Source organism: Pipistrellus kuhlii, unplaced genomic scaffold (genome assembly GCF_014108245.1).
Source record: "Pipistrellus kuhlii isolate mPipKuh1 unplaced genomic scaffold, mPipKuh1.p scaffold_m20_p_3, whole genome shotgun sequence".
NCBI lineage: Eukaryota > Metazoa > Chordata > Mammalia > Chiroptera > Vespertilionidae > Pipistrellus > Pipistrellus kuhlii.
In genome coordinates, this window is record NW_023425529.1 from 44840323 (window position 1) to 44861542 (window position 21220).

At 49.2% G+C, this 21220-nt stretch overlaps 1 protein-coding gene across 1 annotated transcript; it reads right to left on the bottom strand.

Moving 5' to 3' along the window:
• Positions 1 to 412: 412 nt before the first annotated feature.
• On the bottom strand, positions 413 to 7172 carry KRT8 (keratin 8). The gene is made up of 8 exons (XM_036456259.2): positions 6749 to 7172; positions 3936 to 4144; positions 3306 to 3366; positions 2758 to 2853; positions 2046 to 2210; positions 1449 to 1795; positions 1265 to 1323; positions 413 to 1018 (listed from the first exon to the last, which is right to left on the bottom strand). The coding sequence occupies exons 1-8, from the start codon at positions 7085 to 7087 to the stop codon at positions 834 to 836; spliced, it is 1461 nt and encodes a 486-aa protein (XP_036312152.1). The 5' UTR covers positions 7088 to 7172; the 3' UTR covers positions 413 to 833.
• Positions 7173 to 21220: the final 14048 nt, after the last annotated feature.

The following is a 21220-nucleotide window of genomic DNA, read 5'->3' on the forward strand; positions in this document are numbered from 1 at the left end:
GGAGCAGTGCAGGATGGATGTGCTGGTGAGTGAAACAGGAAAAGCCCACTTATCAATGCCAAGTCCTGTACTATCTTGGCTTCTATCGATAGAAATTGTAGTTGTGAGACATCTAGTTGCTCAGAATGGACTCTGGGCCTCTGAGGAAATGGGAAAACCAGGACTCCTTGGTCCCTGGCTGCAAAGGAATGCAAATGGTAAAAAGACATCTCTACCCCCCCCCAAGGAAACCTAGGTGCCTGGCTGAGGAGGAGTACAGCCTGGAGAAATGGACCTTGTCTTTCAGGCCTGGCTTTTCCTTATCTGCAAGCAGTCCCAATGTTGACTCCTGTGTCTATGGGGATTAAACTGATACCATCTGAAACCTGGCTCTGCCTGCCTCCGGGGTTTGCTGCACAGATAAAATGAGGCATTTGAGGTATTTGTTTAATGACCAAGGCCTCAACCAGCTTTTAGCAAAGAAGTCTCTGGGAACAGCGTGAAGGTCAGATTTTCCTTCTGAACCCCACCCCTCCCCCAAAGTTTCTGATTCCAGGGATAGGCTTCCCGACCATCTCTCTCCCACTTCCTGGGCAAGGGCCACACATACAGCAAGTAAGGTTGGCAAAGCCAGTTGAGACTTTATTTAGGAAAAAAAAAAGAAAACAAAAAACAACAACAACACTTGATTTGGCTTTTAGTCGGGGGCACGGGAAAGAGGTGGACCGCATAGAATAAACGCTCCCCACCCCAAGGGTGAGCAAAGGACTGAGAGTGAGCAGAGGACTGGGGCTGAGCCTCAGGTGGGGCTTTCTGTGCCAGCAGCTTGGAGGTTAGGAGCGCGCAGTCATCATTCACTTGGGAAGGACATCAGACGACTCAGACACCAGCTTCCCATCTCGGGTCTCAATCTTCTTCACGACCACTGTCTTGGAGGAGCTGGTGCGGCTGAAGGAGCCGGAGCTCCCGCCAGAGCCCAAGCTGGCCTGGAAGCCCAGGCCATAGTTGAGGTTCCCATAAGTTGGGGTCATCAGCCCACCTGGTCAGGACGAGGCAGACACATGAGCACAGGAGCCCTGCACACATTAGGCTCCAACGCCCCCTTCTCCCTCCAGTGTCCCAGGATGGGGAACTGCCTGGTTCACTACCTCTGGACTGTCTGGGAATACCAGGAGCAGGGAGGGGCAGAGCTTTGATATTAGCTACGTGGCCTTGGACAAGACAGTTCACTGGGCCCCAGCTTCCTCAGCTGCACCAGAGGGAAATGTTTAGGGCAGGGACGCACCTGAATAGCCGCTGGTGGTCTTGGTGTGGATACTCATGTTCTGCATTCCAGATTCCAGCCTGTACCCAAAGGACACACAGATGTCAGGACCAACTCCTGGCCCAGGAACACAGGACCCACCCCCTCCCCACCCCAGTCCCAGGGGATAAGGTACCAGGGCCAGTCAAACACCCCCCACACCCACCGGTTCTCCTCGCCCTCCAGCAGCTTGCGGTAGGTGGCGATCTCCACGTCCAGGGCCAGCTTGACGTTCATCAGCTCCTGGTACTCGCGCAGCTGCCGGGCCATGTCCTGCTTGGCGTTTCTCAGAGCGGCCTCCAGCTCCGCCACCTTGGACTGAGCGTCCTTGATGGCCAGCTCCCCACGCTGCTCAGCATCAGCAATGGCGGCTTCCAGGGAAGCCCTCTGGCCTTTGAGACCCTCGATCTCAGCCTGGAGTCGGCTGATGTTCCGGTTCATCTCAGTAATCTCGGTCTTCGTGCGACGCAGGTCATCGCCGTGCTTCCCAGCCAAGGTCTGCAGCTCTTCATACTGTGGGGGTGACATGAGGAGTGAGGCCCTGTGCCCCCACCACCATCAACAACAACAACAACATGCACGCAGTGCAGTCTTTCTTCCAAACCTCTGGGCACAGGGCATCCCAATCTCCCCAGCACCCACTCGGCAGTCCCAGCCCATAGCAGGCAGAGAGAGTGTTGTTTGAAATCCTGCACCCTGCTCATGAACTGGCACACAGAATTGGCCAGAAGGGGAAAGCCAGCTTAGTGACCCTGCTCTTCACCTTGATCTGGTACATGGTCTCAGCCTCAGCCCGGCTGCGGTTGGCGATGTCCTCATACTGGGCCTTGACCTCGGCGATGATGCCGTCCAGATCCAGAGAGCGGTTGTTGTCCATGGACAGCACCACAGACGTGTCGGAGATCTGGGACTGCAGTTCGCGAATCTCCTGTGGTGGGGAGGGAAGAGGATGAGGCCCTGTCCCCGCACACAAGGAGCCCCCTTTTGCAGGAAGGCCTTCCTTAGGGAACAAGCTAGGGGAACAATAAAAAGAGAGGAGCAGGTGGGCCTGAGGACCTGGGAGAAGGCAAAGTCCTGAAGAAGCAAAATAGGTCAAAGACCTGGGACGTGAAGGGATGTAAGGATGAAATGAGGAAAGGAAAAAGAAAACTTGTCTTTGGGTGAGTAACCAGAAGGGCTGGGCCCTTCATGATATCAGCCCACAGTGGGCTCAGAACAAAGACATGAGAGAGAGTGTGCCATTGGGTCATCACTCTGTGTATGATGACCTTGGTCAGGCTTTTTCAATTCTCTAAGCACATCTTCTGATCTGTGAAATGGGGTAATCAACCTTCTCTCATGCAGGGGGGCATAACTAGAAAGCACCAATACTGAGTTAATATCGGTAACTGTAATTATTCCAAGGTGGGCCCTTGTCTGTGGTACACTTGGGGCCGGGAGAAGTCTCTGATGAGGTGGGGGCAACAAGAACATACCTCTTCATACAACTGCCTGTAGAAGTTGATCTCATCGGTCAGCCCTTCCAGGCGGGACTCCAGCTCTACCTTGTTCATGTAAGCTTCATCCACATCCTGTGGGGTGTTTTGAAGGGGGGCCCTGAGCTGGGTGACCACAATGGACCCCAACCCAAAGGCACCCAATAGCCTGGAATTCTAACTATTGTCTTCCCCACATCGCTTGTGGCCTCATCCTCCAGGCCAGCCTCTGCCCCATCACACCTGCCTCCCAGCCCAAACACCTTTTCTCAGTTTTCTGCAACACCCCTCCCCCTCCTCCTCAGGAAGCCTGCTAATGCTAGATCTCCAATTCTACTGCTCCATTTCCATGTCCCAGCATCAATATCCAGAGTTCTGTCCAAATGCACTTCCTTAGCTCTGTTTTTGCCTACTTCTCCTGTATATCTAGGAAGTACCCAAATGTTGACCCATTACTTAGAAATATCTAGAGACAGACCCCAGAAAGCCTTATTCCGAGTATCTAAGCCCCAACCTCTAGTGTCTGGTGAAGTAGAGGACTCCCTCACCTTCTTGATGAGGACGAATTCATTCTCCATCTCTGTGCGCTTGTTGATCTCATCCTCGTACCTGGTAAGGACAAGACTTAGAATTAAGGACCAAGGCAAAGGGGAGGTTACCTTGAGTCTTTTTAGGGGGACAAGACTATCTTAAAAATTTTTTTCATGCAGGATATAAAAGGGCTGGCCTGGTCCTTCTGCTCATCAGCCAGTGGGGAGGCCTAGAACAATACACCTCTCTACAAATCCATGAAGATTCATTGGATTAGACATAGTAAGCAACAGGAACTGATGAGACCTCAGACAAAAGGGGCCAATGCTATAAATATATATCAGAAGCCTGTTGACTACTGTCTATCTGAGGTTTACTATGTAAATATTAACATATAATTTGTTGTCCAAATCTGAACAATTCTGAGACTGAAGGGGGGTGGGTACAACTAACAATTATGCCGGGGCAATGGGTGCAAACTAGACTGTCCTGATAAAACCTGGTCACATGATCACCCTAATTATATAATCTATTGATACATGATCCAAAAATCAGAGGGCCATGGGGTCTGAGGCCTCTGGCCCCTTGGGTTGACAGAACAGATGAATTCAGTTGGGCCAATGGCAGTGCAGAGGAAGGCAGCTTACTTGTTCTTCAAGTCCTCCACCAGTCCCTGCATGTTGCCAAACTCTGCTTCCAGCCTCAGTTTCTCCTGGCCCAGCGTGTCCAGCTGCCGCCGAAGGTTGTTGATGTAGCTCTCGAACATGTTGTCCATGTTACTGCGAGTTGTCTTCTGCTGCTGCAGGAGGTTCCATTTGGTCTCCAGAATCTTATTCTGCTGCTCCAGGCTCCGCACCTGGAGGAGGAGGGAATGCAAAGGTCTGCATGAGTCCAGGGCTCAGAATCTGGGGGCAAGCAAGCAGTGTGATGCACTCCCCAAACAGTGGGTCTCCAGAACCCAGGGAGCTACTCAGTTATCACCTAACAGAGACAACATGGTGAATGGGGTAGGGAGCCATGCCCTTCTAACTCTGGGGCTGGGACATGAAGGAGACAGCTAGGAGAGTTATGTTGAAACTATTTTGCAGAATAAATTCATCTTCTTGAGTTAGATTGTACTAGCATATTACAGATCAGTAAAAATAGCCAAGTGTTAACACTTTATATAAGACTGAAAAAGAAAGGGGTGTCGGGGTGCAGAAAGAGACTGGATTAAAATCGTATAACCTATGGATGAGGACAATGGCGGGGGGAAAGGGGGGAGTCCGGGGTCCAGGGGGGGGGGTAAGGGCAGAGGGTGGGGCAGGAACCGGGTGGAAGGGAGCTATGGGGGGGGTGGGGAGAGGAGAAACAATTGTAATAATCTGAGCAATGAAGATTAAAAAAAAAAAAGAAGAAGACTGAAAAAGAAAATATAGATTGTTCTCTTATCTACTATTATCATCATCATTATTATTTGGAGTGACGTTGAGGAACTCATACAGCTTATAGAGAAACAAAAGCCCTAGGACCTGGAGAGTAGTGGCCAGAAGATCTGGGTTTTAGCCAAACACTGCTAGTAACCTAGGCTGCATAACCTTGAGTTGCTTCCCCTCTCAGAGCCCAGGGCTCCTCAGACTGGCAATGGCCTAGAGGAACTCAGGCAGGTCCTTTCAGGAGCCCTCTCTTTCTCCTTCTTTCCCCTTCCCCTCCCCCCCTCTCCCCATCTGTACAAAATCACTTGTGTCCAGGGAAAAGACAAAGGACTGGGCAGGTCTGTCTGCAAATGGAAGACTTCCTCCTACCCTATTCCCAGACCACCACACCCAGGAAACCCTCTCCTGGGCCCCAAACACCCCAACACGAAGGTCCTGGGTTCCTTGGACACAAGGAAATCCAGATTTTAGAATGAGATTAAGGCATGTTAGAAGGGAAATTCCTAAGTTGTAACTTTTTTTAAATTGGGAGGGGCTTAGAAAAGAAGGTTGACTTAAGGGTCTGGCCTAAATCCAACAAATCTCCTCTGTAAATTCCTTTCTTCTCCAGGTCATGCTGCCTCAAAATTATGAAAAATAAGTGATTATAACATTTGCCAAGGGCCCTATGCTCTCTTCATTAATACTTGAATTCATTCATTAATACTTGAATAGTCAAAATCTTTGAGTTAGGGATTCTCATGCCCATTTTATAGATGAGGAAGTCAGTTTCAGCAAGGGAATCCATCAAAGGGAAGGGCGGAGCACTGGGAACCAGGAATTGGGACTCGGAGCCAGTGTTTAACTACTGGAGGGGAGGACTCAAGAGCTATTAGAACGCAGTCAAGAAGCAACGTCTAGGGTGCCTAGAGCCAAGGAACTCGGAAGCCCTAGTTCCTAAGAGGAGTTGAGCTTCCTAGGGCACTCCAATCCCTAAAGAGGCTAATCTGCCCCAGTATTTCCCGCTTTCCGTTCCCAGAATGCCTCCCAGGAGCCAGTCAGCAGGGAGGCCCAACCTTCCAGCGCCTGAGGGAGGCCCCAAGGGCTCCCTAAGGGAGCCTACCCCCAAGGCTGCAAAACGCGGCCTGGCCTACCCTCTGGGGAAGTGGACCCAGGACGTTGGGGTGGAGCCTGGGAGGGAGGAGAGAGGGGACAAGGGCCGAGTGGGGAGAGGGGCGTTGGCGGACAGACACCTTATCTACAGCCATAAATTCTGGGGTTTAATAACAGGACGTGAAACCTGGGCGGGGCGTCCAACGTAACCAGACTTTGAATCCTGGATGGGCTTTCTTGGAGCCAACCCCTGGCATCGCCCCACCTCATCCCCACACATACCCCTCCCAATCCCAGACGCGAAAAGCTTCCCAGAAGAGCCGCAGCTCGCCGCCGAGACAGCCCGCCTTAGCCCTGCACCCCATGAGGGGGCAGGTCACTGCCTGGCCCGGCCCCGCCCCCTGCAGGCTCCAGGGCAGGGGCCAAGGATGACTCATCCGGTGCCCCCCACCCTGGGGCCTTGGAATGCCAGAGGCTTGGATCAATATTTGTCTGTTTAGATCAAGACACCAGTTCCTTCTCCCAAAATCCTATCAAACTCGTTCTTTAAAAAAAAAAAAAAAAAAAAAAAAAAAAAAAAAATGCTCAGGGAAACCGTTGGGGAACTGCTAGGGGAGAAGGTGAATCCCTCCCACCCGACAGCTAAACAGCTGGGACTGGTCCAGGCTGAAAGCTTTAGCCACGATCAGCACTTGGGTTGGGTGAGATGAGTGAGGGAGAGAGGACGCCCCAAGATTTAGAATCAGAAGCTGTCCCATCCCTGCGGGCAGCCGGAACCAAAGTGCATGGGAGGAGTGAGTCATAGGTTGGAAGAAAGGGTTGCCAGAGTGGCTAGGGCCCAGCCGGAGGCCAGTGGGGCCTGGAGATGTGCCCACGGACAGGGCGACCAAGAGAAAGGGCGTGGACCCTCTTCAGACCCCAGGCCCAGCCAGCCACCCAGAGGGAGCCCTCACCTTATCGATGAAGGAAGCAAACTTGTTGTTGAGGGTCTTTATCTGCTCCTTCTCCTGGTTGCGCACGGCCTGAATGTTGGGGTCCACCTCCAGCTTCAGGGGGCTCAGCAGGCTCTGGTTCACTTGGACAGCTGTGATGCTCCCCATGCCCCCAGCCCCGCCGTAACCCCCAGCCAGGCTCATGCTGGTGCCCAGGCCACCTCGGTAGCTGCTGCCCACACGGGAGAAGGACGAGGAGCTGATGCGAGTGCCCGGCCCGCTGGAGTACGAGCGGCTGCTGAAGGCCCGGGGTCCGGAGGTGGACACCTTGTAGGTCTTCTGGGTCACCCGTGTGGACATGGTGGAGGCTGGAGTGGAGGCGAGAAGGCTGAACCTGGCAGAGACTCGCGAAGAAGCCAAAAAGCTGCTAGAAAGTGGGGGACAGCATGGCCCTTTATAAAAGAGAGCCCAGCCCAAAGGCAGGGGGGTGGGCCCGTACCTGAGTGGCTAGGCCCTGAGGAGGCCGGGCCTAACCCGACACCTGTCACCTACAGGCCGCACTCAGGTGGGGGCAGCAGAGAGCTGCTCCCACCCTGGAGCCCATTCCGGCACCCCCCCCCCCCCCCCCCAGAAACCCAGGGAAGAGTAATTGGGCATGAATGTGAAACTGCCAGGAATCCGGGGGCCTGCACAGGTTCCCTGGAACAAAGAGGCCGACCAGCGATCACCCAGCCACGGCAACCCTGACTCCTGAGTCCTGTCTCCTTCCCTCCTGTGGGAAACTAATGCCGGGACTGAGAAGCACAGCAGGACAGCGACACCCCATGTTCTTCTCTCTCCTTTGAGTGACTATGAAGGTCTGCCCAAGGCTGGAGGACAGGAAACTGGGTTCTGAATTCTTAAACCTGATCTCACCATTCGTGTAGACTCCCCTCAGTCACTGTTGTTCTCTCAGCACCTGGTGTGGTTCCAAGAGGGGCTGGGTAAATATTTGTGGAATGAACACACACACATACAGACACACACACACCACACACATGGGCAGTCTTCCTTTTGGGTCTGCGGGTACAAGATAAAGTGAGATCCAACACAGCACTTTTCTTCCCAAGATCTCAGGACTCCCAGAGCCAGGCTGAATACTATAGGCCTTGCTGAAGGGCCCAGAGAATGAGGAACAAGAACTAAAAAGGTAAAGGAGTTGAGGGGAGGGGGCACTTAAAAGAGAGGAGTTGTGTTGGGGTCTTCACTTCTCTCACTGCTCCTTGGGGCAGTCATTCATTCCCACAGCACCCAGTGGTGAGTCAGGAAGGAAGGCGGGGTGGGGTGGGGTGGAGGAGGGGGTCAGGGGACTGATGGTGAATCATTCTGCAGCCATCTGGGCCCTCCTTCTCTTCCCGGGCCCCCAAACAGCCCAAGGAAATGAAGAAAGAGTCCTGCACCTGTCTCCCTGAACCCATTATCTAAATGAGTCAGAGGAGCAGGTTGCGCACAGCGTGCACCTGCAGGTTGGAGAAAGGGGAGCTGAATAAGACACCCCAGGCCTGGGCAGGCTGGGTGGGGCAGGCTGTGGGTGGAAGACAGGTTTGTTTGGGTCCCCGAGGCAGAGATTCCAGCTGTAATCGCCTGATGGTGGGGCTGAATTCTCTGGAAGATCCTGCAGGGCATGAAGTGGGGACTAGGTGGCTCTAACCAGAGAGACCAACAAATACCAATCACTCAGACGCCTTTCGGGGACAGGGCAAGGCGGCCCACAACCCCAAACCCGGGGAAGGGGGGTGACTTACTGCCCAGCTACCAGGAGGGCAGTTATACAGGTTTCTCCCCATTCTTTTCCAGCAGAGACAACTGGGTTCTCGGAAGGACAGGCACATAGACCCCTCCAGAGAGACAGAGAGACCCAAAAGCCCCCCTCCTTGAGGGACAAATATAAATCAAAAAAAGGCAGACACACAAATAAGATACCTTCAGACTACACACACAGACACACACACACACACACACAAACACACACACACGACAAAGACACATTGTAAAGTCCCTTCCAAAAAGACAAATCCGGACACTCCCAGAGGGGACGCAATGACCACATCCCTTTCTCCCTCCCCTCTTCTCCTCTCCCCCTCCCCAGGCTCCTGGCCTCCCCGTGCGCTCTGTCAGGCCAGGGGAAATCCAGTTAGTGCCTGTTTGCATGGCCCTCTCCCAGCCCCTTCAAACAATGCTCAATTTTCCGAGAGTGATTTGAATGCGTGCCACCCTCTCCCTTTCAAACATGGACATGTAGCAGGGCAGGGAGACTTCTACCAGAGACCAAAGGGAGGGTTATGGGCCCAGCGCCAAACCAAAGACAGAGAAGGCGGAAGGAGAGAGGGAGGGGCCGGTCAGACTGGTATGGCAGCTATGAGGAGAGAGGACAACCAGCTCCCCATTTCTTCCCCTCCCCCACACCGTTGTTGGGTGGACCTGGGCAGACTCGGAGGGGAGGGACCATACCTGAAGTCCTGAGCACAGGACAGCCAGCCAGAGCCCCCTGAACTCTCAGGCCCTCCACCACCACCCACCTCGTTCCCTGGTCCAGAAGTGCCCTGTATTTAAGGTGAGAGCAAAGAGAGCTAGAGGGACACTATCCATTGTCAGATCTCACGGGGTGTGTGTGGAGGGGGGGGGGGGGGGGGGGGGCGGGGAGACACTTTGCTGGGGCAACCCAGAACAATCTATTGATAGGACCAGAAGTGTCTGCATCTCATTTCTCAGTTCCCTGTTGCTCAAAGACCCAGCCATCCCTGCCCTCATGTCCAGACTCAGCCTCGGTGGGAGAGAAGAGGCCAGCATTGCTCTCCAGAATGTCCCTGCTTGAGGTGTCAGGGAGGAGGCAGAAGGGGAAGGCCCCCGGGATGAGGGCCAAGCCATGAGGGAGGAGACAGCCGGACTGGGGCAGCCTGCAGGTACAACTCCTGGTAAGGCTGACTGATCACTGTGGTGTGCCCAACAAAAGGGAAAGTGTTTGCCATGACTGTGCCTGATCCAGAAGACTCTGCCCCAAACCGCCTTTTCTGGAGAACAGAAAGCGGGGGAGGGAGGAGACACTGGACTGCCCCACCCCCCTCAGGAGGCTCTGAGCCCTTGGGCAGCTGTGTCAAGTTTGTGGGCAGAAGTGGGTGGACAGAGTATCATTACATCACTCACAGTGATTGGCAAAGGTGGTCTGAACAAGTTCTTCTCAGTATCAGGACTGAGGACACAAAGACACCACATCCACAGCAGCATTATTCATAATAACCAAAACAGCCCAAATGCCTGCCAACGGAAGGATGGGTAAACAAAATGTGGCCTCTCCATACAATAGTGCATTATTTGAAATAAAAAGGAATGAAGCACTGACACTTGCCACGATGTGGATGAGCCTTGAAAGCATTAAGCAAAGTTAAGCAAGCCAATCACAGAAGGCCACATATTGCATAATTCCATTGATAGGAAATGTCCAGCATAGGCAAATCCATGGAAAAAGAAAACAGATTCGTGGTTACCCAGGCTGGAAGGAATGTAGGTGATTTCTAAAAAATAAATAAATTACTAAAGAATAAAAAGTGTTAGTTTTGGGGATGATTCAAATGTTCTAAATTCGATTGTGATTCATGATTATACATGTCTGTGAAAAAAAATACTAAAAACCATTGTATTGTGCATTTAAATAGTTGTGAATTATAGCTCAATAAAGCTTTTACCAATAGAAAAGAGAGAGATACCACAAAAGCATAAATTAGCTGCATGTATATTTGGGGACTTTATGGACCATCATAGGGATGAGGAGATAAATGGGAAGATTTTGTTTAGATGCTCAAGGTAAAGAAGTTCCCCCTCTCTAGATTAATAAACAGGATGGTGTCCCCAAAGCACTAAAATAACTTTAAAAAATAGACACAAGCCCGGCCAGTGTGGCTCAATGGTTGAACCAAGAGAGGTCACAGTTTAATTCCCAGTAAGGGCACATGACCAGGTTGCTGTCTTGATCCCCAGTAAGGGAGTGTGTAGGGGACAGCTGATCAATGATTCTTATCATTGATGTTTCTATCTCCCTTCCTCTCTGAAATCAATAAAAGAGATTTTAAAAAAAAAAAGATGAACACAAAGAGATTAGCTAAAGAATATATATGCATACCCCATGGACACAAGCATAAGATGGGTCAGACATAACATGTCTGTCAGCCAACGCTTGTGTGGTGATGGACAAAGGAAGGGGTTGGGGGCTGGATGGAGAAAAACAAGGGGGTGGGGGCAGGAGTGAAGACATCCGCAATAGTGTTGACAATAAAAACAAAGAAAATAAAAGATGGGCTCTATCCCCAGTAGGGGATATGGAGGAGGCAGCCAATCAATGATTCCCTTTCATTATTTTTTTTATTAAATTATTATCTGTGTACATATTTTAACATTGCCCCCCCTCCCATACATACCCCCCTCCCCAGAGTTTTGTGTCCATTGGTTGTACTTTTTTTTTAATTTTAAACTTTTTTTTATTTTTATTTTTTTAATAAGTTTTTATTGTTCATATTATTACAAATGTTCCTTCCCCCACCCACCCACCATTGCTCTCCTCCACCAGGTTCCCACCCTGCCCTCTGCCCTTTCCCCTCTCCCCATTGTCCTCATCCATAGGTGCACAGTTTATGTTCAGTCTCTTCCCACGCCCCCATCTCCCCTTTTCCCCAAGAATCGTCAGTTCACTCCCCTTCCATACCTCTGATTCTATTATGTTCAACAGTTAATATTGTTCATCAGATTTTTTTAATTTCCTTGGTTTTTAGATTCACTTGTTGATAGTTACGTATTTGTTGTTCATAATTTTTATCTTTGTTTACTTTCTCTTCTGAAAGAACCCCTTCAGCAATTCATATAATTCTGGTTTGGTGGTGATGAACTCCTTTAGCTTTTTTTTTATTAGTGAAGCTCTTTATCTGGCCTTCGATTCTGAGTGATAGCTTTGCTGGGTAGATTATTTTTGGCTGTAGGTTCTTGCTATTCATCACCTTGAATATTTCTTGCCATTCCCTTCTGGCCTGCATGGTTTCTGTTGAGAAGTCAGCTGACAATCGTATAGGTGCTCCTTTATAGGTTACTACCTTCTTTGCTCTTGCTTCTTTTAATATTCTCTCTTTGTCTTTTGCTCTTGGAATTTTAATAATGATGTGTCTCGGTGTGGTCCTCTTTGGATTCCTTTTGTTTGGGGTTCTGTGCACTTCCTGGACTTGTAAGTCTAATTCTTTCACCAGGTGGGGGAAGTTTTCTGTCACTATTTCTTTCAGTATGTTTTTGATATCTTGCTCTCTCTCATCTTCTGGGACCCCCATAATTCTGATGTTGGTTCCCTTGAAGTTGTCCCAGAGGTTTCTTACATAATCTTCAATTTTCTGGATTCTCTTGCCTTCTAGCTTCTGTGGAGGAGTGTCTTCTGGCTCTTTATGTTCCAAATCTTTGACTTGATTCTTGTGATCTTCCCTTCTGTTTTTAGGACTCAGTAAAATATTTTTTATTTCAGACAATGTATTCTTTATTTCTTGTTGATCCCTTATCATTTCTTGTTGACTCCTTATTAATTCTAGTTGATCTCTTTTCATATCCTCATAGGCCTTATCCATCTTTTCTAGGAAATTCTTGAAAAACCTTATAAGCATAGATTTGAACTCTATATCCAGATGCTTTTTGTCCTCCATTTCTTTCATTTGTGATCTATTTTGTTGTCGCATTTCACAGTTACAGATGGGACGGGGTTTCAGGGTGGAGCCTGCAGCTTTGGCTTCTGTCAGCCCCGCCCTATGCGGGTCCTTCAGTGCTCGCTGCTGCCGGTGCCTCTGAGAGAAAGGTGCCCTCGATTTTTGCCTGCTGCCAAACAGTCTATGCTCTCCCCCAATGAGCCCGGTATTGGGGTTCAGTTCAGTTGGAAGTGGAGTTGGAGGTGGCGTTCAGAGCAGTCTGGAGCCCAGGTCTCCTTCCCGTCAGGGCAATCCCGCGGCACAGCCGACCGTCCCTTCTCTGCGCACAGTGTGCGCACCTCTGGGACCTCCTTTCGCCTCTCCCCGGGGTTCTGCCTTACAGCCCGGCTCCCTATGGCTGAGCCTGAGTCCCCGGGGTCTGGCCCAGAACCGGGGTTCAGAGCAGTCGGGGGCCCAGCACAGTCGGAGTTTTATCTCCTTTCCGCTAGGGAACGCCCGCCAGGCACTCGGCCTCCCTCCTCTCCGCACACCGCGTCTCCGTACCTTGGGCTTTTCCAGCTCCTCCGCGCCTCCTTCTGGTTTTCTCCTTGCTTCTCGCTGTAGAATTTCCAGTCAGTCAACCTTCCTATAGTTCTGGGCAATGTCCGTTTTATATTTTAGTTGTATTTTATTGAAATTGTTGTGTGCGGCTGCAGCTAGGTGTTCACCTGGGCGCAGCCATCTTGGATCCTTCCATTGGTTGTACTTATATGCATGTATACAAGTCCTTCGGTTGATCTCTTATCTCCCCAGATCTCCCTACTCTCCCCGCTGTAATTTTACAGTCTGCTTATTGCTTTACTGTCTTTATATCTGACTTTTGGTTTATCAGTTTATAATGTTCTTTAATATCCATAAATGAGTGAGGCCATGTGGTATTTCTCTTTCATTGATTGGCTTATTTCACTCAGCATGATGTTCTCTAGTTCTACCCAGGTTGCTGCAAATGATGAGAATTCCTTCTTTTTTATGGCAGCATAGTATTCCATTGTGTAGATGTACCATGGTTTTTGGATCCAATCATCTGCTGATGGGCACCTAGGCTGTTTCCAGATTCTAGCTATTATAGATTGTGCTGCTATGAACATAGGGGTGCATATATCCTTTCTGATTGGTGTTTCTAGTTTCTTGGGATATATTCCTAGGAGTGGGATTACTGGGTCAAATGGGAGTTCCATATTCAGTTTTTTGAGGAAACTCCACACTGTTCTCCACAGTGGTTGCACCAGTCTGCATTCCCACCAGCAGTGCACGAGGGTTCCTTTTTCTCCACAACCTCGCCAACACTTGTTGTTTGTTGATTTGTTGATGTTGGCCTTTCTGACAGGTATGAGATGGTACCGCATTGTTGTTTTGATTTGCATCTCTTCCCTTTCATTATTGATGTTTCTATCTCTCTCTCCCTCTCCCTTTCTCTCTGAAATCAATAAAAATATTTTTTAAAAGATAATTTAAAATCTTATTGTTGACATATAATAGTTGATTTTACACTGAGCAGCCAGCAAGAACAATTAGTTTAAGTAGGAATCCACAGATGGTGGGAACACCCATCAGTAAGCCATATCATAAATAATAAAGTTGATTGGATTGTTGGTTTTTGCACTGTGCCTCAAGGCCAAAATTGTTCATAGTCTATGCTTAATAAGTGGTGACAGTCTTTCTTCATGATTAATGGTGACTCTGGTGATTAAAGCCAGCAGAATGGGAAGAGACTGCTAGACCAGCCACAACCTCCTGTTCTAGAAATCATGAGTCTGAGGTACCCTACCATCTGTTCCCTGGGTTCACTGCAGCAAGATTCCTAGGTCAGGTATGTCCAAATGTCCAAATTCTCTTCACTCTGAGAGCCTTTGGTCCATGTCCCAACTCCATAGAACTTTACACATAGGTCAGACATTCACAAATGTTCTCAGAATAGAAATTTGGACTTTGATAAATGTGCTTAGACATCATTAGATCATCCATGGAGAGAAGGTGGCAAGTTAAGCCTTACTGCAGGGGAAAGGAAACATAAGCCTATGGGGGAGGGGACATTCTTCCCTTTTCCCTCTTGGTTCTTCTGGTTGGTCAAATAATTACAATGACATAAAGCAGAGTAATAAGAAAAAAATAAAAATGAAATTTTTGTTAATCCTCACCCCTGGATATTTTTCCATTGATTTTTAGAGAGAGTGGAAGGGAGGGAGAGAGACAGAGGGAGAGAAACATCAACGTGAGAGAGACACACCAATTGGTTGTCTCTTGCACACGCCCTACCCAGGCCAGGATCAAGTCTGCAACCAAGAAACGTGCCCTTGACCGGAAATTGAACCTGTGACACTTCAGTTCTCCAGGCCGACGTTCTATCCAGTGGGCCAAAAACAGCTAAGGCAAAAATCAATTTTTAATACACAGAAAATTCACATAAGCATGGAAATTCCAAAGATGGGAAGGCAAAATGAAGTATATATGTCATTCTAGATTAAGGAGAGGAAGGTAGGGGTCTGGGACTTCAAAGGGAATCACAGGGAGATGAGAAAGAGCAAAAGCTTGGTAAACAAATGTTTGCCCGGACCACCCGAAACAATGAACACAGACAGGAGTCTAACAAACAGAGTTGGCTAGATTCCTCCCTGTCTCACACATCATCCAACTCCCTTCCTGGATCAGGTATTTCAGTCTGAATTTCTTTGGGGAAGGTGAAAAAGTTCTGCTCTTCTTGAGTTTGTTGGGCTTTAACTGTTGTCAGCTCAAAATAATCTGCATGCTGGGAGACACGTCCTAGGAAGACTAGTTCTGAACCTCTACAAGCCCAACAGCCTGGTCACATTCTCACAGCCTCATTTCCACTGATATCAAGCCAGAAGAGGCCGATCACTGATGGGCAGTAAAGCCAGCTGGGAGATTGCAGCTGTGGCTCAGCCGTTGGAGTCCTTCCCCTTAACTCTGGTTCTCTGTCTGGGCATGCTATACTCCAGGTGGTCATAACACTCCATCTGCATTTTTTTTTTGAAAGTTTCCTCCATGTAGCCATAGTTGAGCACCAGGCTTTGGCTCTGTTCCCACCACCAAGACCTCCAGGAACACACTCTTCCTCTCCCCGAGCCCAGAGCACTGCAGAATCCCTGCTTACAAAGAACAATATACCTGCCCCTCAGGGAGGGAAACAGATAGTGGCCAGTCTCCAGAGCCTGACCCTCCACTGCACTGGCCAGGTACACATATAGATACTGAATGGAGCTGACGAGGTCCCACTCATGCAGTGAGAACAGCAATGTGGTGGGCCTGGATGATGGGCAGTGGAAGGCAGGACATCACCAGAGAAGATTCCCAGAGGATGGTCCCTGAAGGAGCCCTCAAAAGGAATCACACAGCAAGCTGGAAAGGTTCTTAATGGCCTTCACTGTATGTTGGGAGAGATAGACAAACATGTAATTCCATTTATTCTAATATTGTAATATTTATACTTATACTAGAGGCCCAGCGCACAAAATTTGTGCCCGGGTATAATCCCTAGGCCTAGCCTGCAATCAGGGCCATCTTCCCCAGCTGCCCACAGCTGGCCCCACTCTCCCCACCCCTGGCTCCCCGTCCACCATAAGACTATCAGAGCCTGCCAGCTGGGGAAAGGAACCAAAAGGTGGTCAGTGTGCCTCATAGTGACTGGTCCAGCGGTCGTTCTGATTGTTCCCCCTTTAGGCTCAATTTGTATATTACCCTCTTATTATATAGGATAGAGGCCTGGTACTTGGGTAAGGGCCAGATGACCTGACCTGATGGGGGCCCCAGATCTTGGTGGAGGATCCCCGCTGGGGAGTGGGTTTGGCCGAGGCAAGGGGCAGTGAGTTGTTTGCAAGCCAGCCATGCCCCAAGTCAGGGTGGGGGTCCCAGGTAGGGGGCGGGACCACCTGGGTGAGGGGCCACAGGGGGGTAGTTGGCCAGCCACCCCACCCTCATTCAGGGTGGGAGAGGCTGGTCAGGGGTGGGGCTGGCATGGAGGAGGGGTTGGGTTCGCTGGCCACAGAGGGAATCGTAGCAACCAGTCTTCAGTTGTTATGGCATTACAGTTGCTGGCTTTTTATACATATAGATGGTACAAAAATGCCTTACAAATATTAATTTAATTTTCATAAGAACACTATAAAGTAGGTTCCCTAGTCACTATTTTTGTCAGATGAGGTTAAAAACAAGCCCAAGGTCACATAGCAGTTGGCTCTTGCTCTAGGCTCCTAACCTCTATATCATACTTCCAATATAATGATGGAGAGCAAGAAAAGGGGCCTGGTAGTTCAACAGCCCAGAGAATGTCCCAGATCAGCAAGCTGGAAGTAGCAGGGGCAGGACCTGAGAGGAGGGGACTGAAGACAGCACACTTTGATGGGCAGAGGAACAGAGTGTCAGCACTAGATCCGAGGATCCCCCAAGGAAGCAGAACTGGTGGAATGGTGAAGGATGCTGAAGCAAGTGCTCTTACTTCTTTGTTGCCTGAAGGTGGTCTTGTTTGGAACAAAAACTTCTGAGCCTCCATTTTTCAACCCCCAATCCCAGTTCCTCAGAGAAATCTAGCACTCTGTTTATAAAGGGGAGCTCTTTGTGGTCTAAAAAAATGCCCTTAAAACCTATAACATATGGGGTTGAACAAGAACCTTTGAGAGCCTTGGCACCTTATATAATACTTGCCAAGGAGCCCTAGGTTAAGGCCCACTTTCATGAACTAGTCCAGATGCTTAGCCAGCCCCAGGTGAAGAGAAGTGACTCTTCCATGCCTGGTACAGAAGAGAAAGCCACACAACATGGATGGGGGCAGGGGTATTGTGAAAACTCATGGGTAAGTCACAATCCTCTGGTCTCCATATCTTATCCCACCTCACCCAGGAAAATGGTCATTGATTTAGGGTATTCTCAACTTTTTCAAAGTCATGAGTCAGAGCCTGCATGAAATGATCCTTTGTGTATGGCAGGCTGAGGCAAATGGAAGGGTCTTCTTGGGGCCAGGTGTGCTCAGGCCAGAGACTATGGATGCCCCAGGCCTCATTTAGATACTCAGAGGGTGATGGGCCCAGCATGTAGCATAGCTATAGCCCACTCTTGGCACAGTCAACATGACCAGGAATCCTGGCTGGGAAGCTCTGCTTGGGGAGACCAAGCTGTTTTTCTGAGGTGAGGAGCTGAGATAGAAACACGAAGAAATGGGATGCAAACAGATAAAGGGCAGCCCGCATTGGAGAGAAGGCTCAGGGGTCAATGGCATCCATCAGAGCTGAAAGCCATAACTCCCATGTCCTCTACCCAGCCATAAATATATAGTCTGAGCCGAAACCGGTTTGGCTCAGTGGATAGAGCGTCGGCCTGTGGACTGAGAGGTCCCAGGTTCGATTCCGGTCAAGGGCATGTACCTTGGTTGCGGGCACATCCCCAGTAGGGAGTGTGCAAGAGGCAGCTGGTCAATGTTTCTCTCTCATTGATGTTTCTAGCTCTCTATCCCTCTCCCTTCCTCTCTGTGAAAAATCAATAAAATATATTTTTTTTTAAAAATGTAGTCTGAGGTCAATCACCTGCCATAAAGGAATCACAGCCCCTGGAAAGGCAGGATTGAGGAGGGGGGTGTCTTCAAAAGTGAGCTGCCCCAAGTCCAGCCCTGCCACCCCTTCTCTAGTTGCTGGAGTAGAAGGAAGTAATGACTCAATCTGGCTGAAATTTGGCTGCAACTCAACAAGTCACACCTGCTTGAGTCTCAGTTTCCTCCTCTGGTATTAGTATTGATCTAAGCAGCTTTTAACATTTCTTACTCACCTGCACTTCCATAAAACATCCCCAAAAAAGTGTTATGATTATTCATATCACCCAAAGATTCCAAGGAATTTTACTTCAGTCTAAAAACAATGAGGATTTTCTTTGAAGGGTGGAAGGTAATGCTAATACACAAGTGTTTTGTGAGCATATATATTCAAAGCTTGGCCTTTGCCCTCAGAACAAACAGGAGCCAAGCACTCTACCAAAACAAACAACCTCTCCAACCTGTGCCCATGCAAGCTCAGCCTATTCCACCACTGTCCCCACAGCACCTTCACAGCTAGTCAGTCACTCCCCCCGTGTGTGTGTGTGTGTGTGTGTGTGTGTGTGTGTGTGTGTGTGTGTCCCACATATACACAAGGCAAACTCACAAGAGTATGTGCCACCCTCACCTTGCCCATCCACCCATCACAGCCATGTACACTCTTCAACGCACACCCCACATGCACCCATGCACACACAGCCATAACATCCAAACCCAAACACATGCACAATATTGCTCAGGGATGCTTTTTTTTTTTTTTTTTTTTAATCTTTATTGTTGAAAGTATTACATAGGTCCTCCTTTGTCCCCCATTAATGCTCAGGACTCTTGATTGAAAGTGACTGAGACCCAACTCAAACAGTCTTAAGATTTAAAAAATCACTTATTTGCTCACACAATGAGAAAGCTCAGGGGTGCATTTGGCTTTTGGCATAGCCAGATGAGGGACTTGGTGATGGCATCAGGACCATCTTTCTCTACATCTCTTGACTCTCTTTTCCTGTGTTAGCCGCCCTCCCTGGCAGACCATCTCCATGCTATGGCAAGTGCCTCTTTCCCAGTCCTTCCCACTGAAGTTCCAAGGCTGACTCTCATTGGGCTGACTTAGGTCACATGCTCCTCCCAGAACCAATCACTTTGGCCAGGGGACTAGAATACTGTGGTTTTGCCTCAGTATAGCGATCATGTGCCCAGTCCCTAGCGAGGGTGGTCAGCCCCACTCAAACTATATAGAAGGGGGCATTTCCAAACAACGAGGAGGAGATGTTGGACAGGTAAAAACAACAGATGTTCACTACCCACACTGACCCCAGTGTACACAAAGGAATCTGTGGAAGCCTCGAGGGCTTCAGGGGTAGAAAGATATCACTGTATACACTGAGCCCTTGTATAAATAGAAATATTGCCTGGCCAAAGTCCACCTCTGCACTTTACCCACAAAGTATAGATTACCAATGAATGAGTGACTCAGACATATGCTATAGGACTTTAGATGAACAGCTATTTAAAATGGGTTCAGGCTTGACCACATTGAATTTAGAATAAAAAAGTAAGATATGGGTGAAAAGATCTGGAAATGCAATCAGTCATTGAATGGGAAGTATTACAGAGGTCTTAAGGGGATAGGTTTTAAGGGGATGTTTTTCAGACCACATGTTTATCCCGTAGGTCACAGAGGCCAATGAAAGTGTGGGGCAGGAAAATGGCATGGTTAAAGCAGTGTTTTAGGATGATTAAACAGACTGAGACATGTAGGTTAGATGGTAGGGGCAAACACTGAAGGCAAGAGACTAGAAAGGGGACTCTTGCCGAATGAAACTGAGGAGGCTTGTGGTCTATTAGGAGCAATGGGATCAGAACACAGGGATGGAATCTAGCAATGGTAAGAAGGAAGAACCATCAGATGTGGCCATTGATTACATGGTTGAGGCCAAGGCGAAGGGAATGGATAGGGTAACTCATATGCATTTCTGGTAGCTCCCTGCTAAACCCTTTTACCTTCTACTCCAGCCAGACTAGTGCACACATTCAAGATCCCAACAGACAGAGCAGGGTCCTCTAGTGTCTGGTTCCTATCTCTGTGCCTGCCTCTGACTGGCAGGGTTCTGGCCCAGAGTAGATGCCGCAAAGTGCATGTGTAGACCTCGCCCTGAACATGCAGTTTTCACTTGCCTCCTTACCTTTATCATACATGCTTGCACCCACATGCAGCTGCCTTCACTTCGCCAACAACATGATGAGGCTGCCTAAATCCTCCATGGTCCTCGACAATAGGTATGAGCAAGTGCGTTTTCTCCCCTCTGATTATGCCATGTCTGGAGAACAGTGTTTTGCTCTTGCCTGACTCTTAGGAGGCACTTGGACAAATGGAATAGGGAGAGACATGGGAACCTCGACCTGCAGAGATACAGCTGCGGAAGCTGGGAGTGAGAGCCCTGGAGAAAAGGAGGCATGGACCACAGCAGGAAGAAGGGACGTTCATCTGTGTGGCCCAGCAGGAAGAAACCCCCAGCGGGACTTCTGCTCGCTGTAAACTAACACTCCCAAAACTTGGAGATTTGTACAGGTCGGATCTGCACCATCCTCTGGAAGTTGTAGCTTTCCCTACATGAGGAAGGGTTCAAGCAGAAGGTCAAGGGGACTCGAGCATTCACTGGGTTGTTGGAGCCTCAGAAACGTCCTGAGGGCCTATGTGTGCTGCATACTTCACCTCATTTAGACTCAGAAAGACCCGCCAGGCCCAGGGTGGGAAAGTGCCTGAGTTCACAGAGCTACGAAGGGAAGAACGGAAGTTGAAACCCAGGGACTCCTCACTGGTGGACTGAAGTCTATTAACCCAGGACCCACTGCTCTCTCCCCTACAAGGATGCCTGAAAGTGTAGGGAGAATGGATGAAGTCAGAGGAATTTGACTCCTAATTCTAAGAAGTTGGGCAAATGATTTCATCTTTCTGAGGCTCCTTTTTCTCAGCTGAAAATGCAGATAACTACCTAAGAGGACCGATGTGAGCATTAGATAAGGGAACAGAGCCTGTCTTGTAGGTTCTCAGTCAATATTAGCTTTGACTCTCACCACCCCTCCCTGCCTGTCCCTCTGCCTTTTTCTAAAGACTTCCCCTGTGCAGCTTTCCTCACCCCCTGACCTCTCACCGTCTTCAAGCCCACTCATGAAGGAACTTGTGTCTGCACAGGCTTTAAAACAGTTGCCTCA